The 3931-nt window shown below is 39.2% G+C and overlaps 1 protein-coding gene across 1 annotated transcript; it reads left to right on the forward strand.

Annotated features, from left to right (window-relative positions):
* The first annotated feature begins 2028 nt into the window (after window positions 1-2028).
* LOC102836537 (olfactory receptor 6C2-like) lies at window positions 2029-2964 on the forward strand. Its single transcript, XM_006859385.1, has one exon. It carries the CDS (start codon window positions 2029-2031, stop codon window positions 2962-2964), a length of 936 nt encoding a protein of 311 aa, XP_006859447.1.
* The last annotated feature ends 967 nt before the right edge of the window (window positions 2965-3931 follow it).

Below are 3931 nucleotides of genomic sequence, written 5' to 3' on the forward strand. Positions count from 1 at the left end.
AAGAATTCAGGGTCCCCAAAGACCACCCAGGAGCCGTGTACCGATGCAAATACATAAGGGTTGTTTAATCAAGCTCGAGCCAGGTCTCTAACCTTATCCGACATTTCGGAATAGGGAAAGAGCCCCGAATTCATTGTCTGCAGGGTTTTTATAGAATTTTCAAACAGCTCAGGTTTCTCAGCTTTACAATCTTTGGATTGGTTAACAATTGGCGAACTATGAGATGTTACAGTTTAATTGGTCAGGACTGGTGGTCTTTGTTCTTAGGCTAGGGTAAAGGAAAACATCTGGCCTCTGGCCTTGAGCTGCCTGGCTATTTATACATATATCATTTTCTTGGAGCTAGAGTACGTGTTCAGGCTAATGTACAGAATGGAGATTGATCTTGCCTCTGGAGGGAACTAATAACTGAGGCCTTGTCTATTTAAAATGCTTTCCTGAGCCTGACTAGAGTTTAGTCAAGCAGTTTCTAGATAGGCAAAATCAGTTTGGTCCTTACACTGTTAAGTGCCTTTGAGTCTGTTCTGACTCATAGCCACCCTGTATAGGGTTTCTGAGTCTGGTGGATTTGAAAAACTGACATTGTGGTTAGCAGTCCAGTGTTTATCCTACAGTGCCACACCAGGACATTATAGTAGTAGGATTGGTATTTCAGGGCCACTGAGTAAGGCCCACTGTTTATTGTTGCTGTTGTTGCGAATCGCTGTTGAGTCCATTTCAACTTATAGCAACCCAGTAATAGGGCTTCTGAGATGCTGCTGGTGAGTCAAATGCTGATGGTGTGGTTTAAACCGACCTTAAGGTTGAGTACTTATCCTATAGTGCCACACCAGGAGGGGTGAGTAAATTTATTCAGTGATACACTTGTTACCAGAGAAAGTAAATGGAGGAGAGCACAAGCAACATTATTCTATTTAAATATCAGTTTGATATAATACAGTTGTTTAATTTGTCCATAAATTCCCTGACAATGTTTTCGATTGTGCACATGAGGCCATAAATGTGTTCACAGTTTAGGAAGCCAGAGGTGAACCTATCCCCAATTTGTAAAAGAGCACATCAATTTACACAATAAAGCGAGTTCACTTGCAAATAAATTGGTGTCCCCAGTGAAAACAAAGCAATTCACAAACAAAGAAGCAAGGCCTAGAGACACTCATTTTAAAATGAAAACATAGCACTTGATAAAAATGCAGAGGGAATGTGAGTAGGATGAGAAGTAGATAGGGATGAACATTACACTTCTTCAAGTAAAAGAGTCAGAAAAAAAATATCATCTCTAGACCTATAGTATATTTGAAGCATTTCATAGTAGGATAAACATACCTTTAATTACACATTAAAATATACTGCACTCTGCACAATCAGGCATTATAAGTAATTACGTAGGGATGAGAGAGCTAAGAAGGAGTCAGGAGGAAAGTTGGAGCTGTTGTATGTGAGTGTATGCACGCATACATGCATAGAGCTTAGAGCTGTTTGTGGATACTATGAGCAAAACCAGAAAGCTAAATTCTTTAAACATAAAGCTTGAACAGAGACTTCAAAAGGATGCAGAATGTGCACAGTGAACCCAAGATAGCTCACATATTTAAACACTTTCAGAAGAGTCACACAAATACATCAAACAAATAATTCTGAAGTCAAAGGATGTTTTTGCTCCTTGGGAAATGAGAAACTATTAGCACTCAAAAGCAATCCTATTCAGAGTGTGAATTTGAAGAGTAACAGCTTTTAATTCTGGTATGACACAGTGAAGTCCTGGTAGGGTGCTGCGGGTTAATATGCTAGACTGTAAAGTTGATCTGAACTGCAAGGTCGGCAGTTCAAGCTCACCAGCTGCTCCTTGGAAACTCTATACAGAGTCACTATGAGTCAGAACCAAGTTGATGGCACTTAACAGCAACTTTTAATCATAAATTTCAATGAATAGAAAGTCTGAGTATGATCGGTGTAATACTGTTTAAATGACATAATAAAATGCCCCTGAATATTACATGCAGATTGGACAGAAGACAGGAGTCAGTGATGAGAAACCATACAGTAACAACATTCATTCTGCTGGGACTTACAGATGACCCACAACTGCAGGTTTTGGTGTTTATCTTTCTCTTTCTCAGCTACATGCTGAGTATAACTGGGAATTTGACAATCATCATACTCATCTTACTGGATTCTCACCTTAAAACAGCTATGTACTTTTTTCTACAAAATTTCTCCTTGTTAGAGATTTCATTCACATCTGCCTGTATCCCCAGATACTTGTATAACATAGGAACAGGTGACAAGCTCATAACCTATAATGCCTGTGCCTGTCAAGTATTTTTTACTGACCTTTTTGGTGTAACAGAGTTTTTCCTCCTGGCTGCCATGTCCTATGACCGCTACGTGGCCATCTGCAAACCTCTGCATTATGTGACCATCATGAATACCACAGTCTGCAGAAGAATTGTCTTGTGCTGTTGGGTGGCTGGTCTGTGTATTCTAATACCCCCGTTAAGTCAGGGATTAAATCTAGAATTTTGTGATTCTGACACCATTGATCATTTTATCTGTGATGCATCTCCCCTCCTGAAGATCTCCTGTTCAAACACTTGGTTCATGGAACAGACTGTTATAATCTGTGCTGTGCTGACCCTCATCATAACACTTATGTGTGTCATTCTGTCCTATGTTTATATCATCAAGACAATTGTAGGATTTCCATCCGCTCAACAAAAGAATAAAGCCTTTTCTACCTGTTCTTCCCACATGATTGTGGTTTCCATCACCTATGGCAGCTGCATCTTCATCTACATCAAACCTTCAGCAAAGGAATCTGTGGCCATCAATAAGGGTGTAACAATACTTACAACATCTATCGCTCCTATGCTGAACCCCTTTATCTACACCCTGAGAAACAAGCAAGTAAAACAAGCCTTCAATGACTCAATCAAAAGAATTGTAATATTTTGCAAAAAATAAGGGTATATCAGTTACACAAATATAGTGAACTTTACAAACTCTCTAGTCAGGTTAACTTTCTCAAAACACTGTCTCATTTATCCTGGTCTAGTCATTCATTGTCTCACAACCATTCTTCCTTAAGAAACCAACCCACTGCCCTGGACTCTATTCCGTGTCCTCATGATCATATATAGGGTTCTCATTACAGCAACAGAAAGCCTACGTCTTTCTCTGAGGAGGGACTAGGCAGGCGGTTTAAACTTTGGATCTTATAGTTAACAGTCCAGTGCTCATCCTAAAATGCCTTGAGGCATGTTAACGTTGTTGTTAAGTGCTTTGGGTTTGATTCTGACTCATAGCCACCCTGTATAGGGTTTGAACAGCCAGTCTTAAAGTTAGAAGTTTGGTGCTTATCCTACAGTGCCACACTAAGGCTCCATGGCAGGTTAATAGCATTCTGAAATTTAAATTCAGCTAACTAAAATGAAAGCATATCACCAAATTGTTGCTGTTGGTGTTAAGTGCTGTAGAGTCGGTTCTGACCCATAGTGACCGTGTATAGGGCTTCCAATGAGTGGCTGGTGAGTTTGAACCACCAAGCTTTCAGTTCAAACCAACCTTGCAGTCCAGTGAATTAATTAGCTATCAGTCCACACAGGGAAATAGGAACATCAAAAAGGGAAAACAAGGCAGTGTAGGTCAATAAAATTGTACATTTTTCAGCAAAAGTATAAGGGTTTATCAGCATTACTTCTTCCAAAATGATATTAACCTTCTCAAATGATTCATTCATTGATTCACTGAAGACATATTTACTGGGCATTTTCTTTGGTCCAGTTTTAGAGGCTAGAACTAGGGGAGGGAACAAAAATCACCAAAACATCAAAGGTAAAAAATAAGCAATCACACATTAAAGATAGCAAAACATTTTAATTTGCTCTCAAATAACTATTTTTGTACTGAAATGGAATTATAAACTCTGTAA

Source organism: Chrysochloris asiatica, unplaced genomic scaffold (assembly GCF_000296735.1).
Source record: "Chrysochloris asiatica unplaced genomic scaffold, ChrAsi1.0 scaffold00033, whole genome shotgun sequence".
In the NCBI taxonomy this organism is placed as follows: domain Eukaryota; kingdom Metazoa; phylum Chordata; class Mammalia; order Afrosoricida; family Chrysochloridae; genus Chrysochloris; species Chrysochloris asiatica.

Bases quoted from the DNA above. Each gene is read 5' to 3' on its own strand.
- LOC102836537 (XM_006859385.1), top strand. From the start codon at position 2,029: ATGAGAAACCATACAGTAACAACATTCATTCTGCTGGGACTTACAGAT.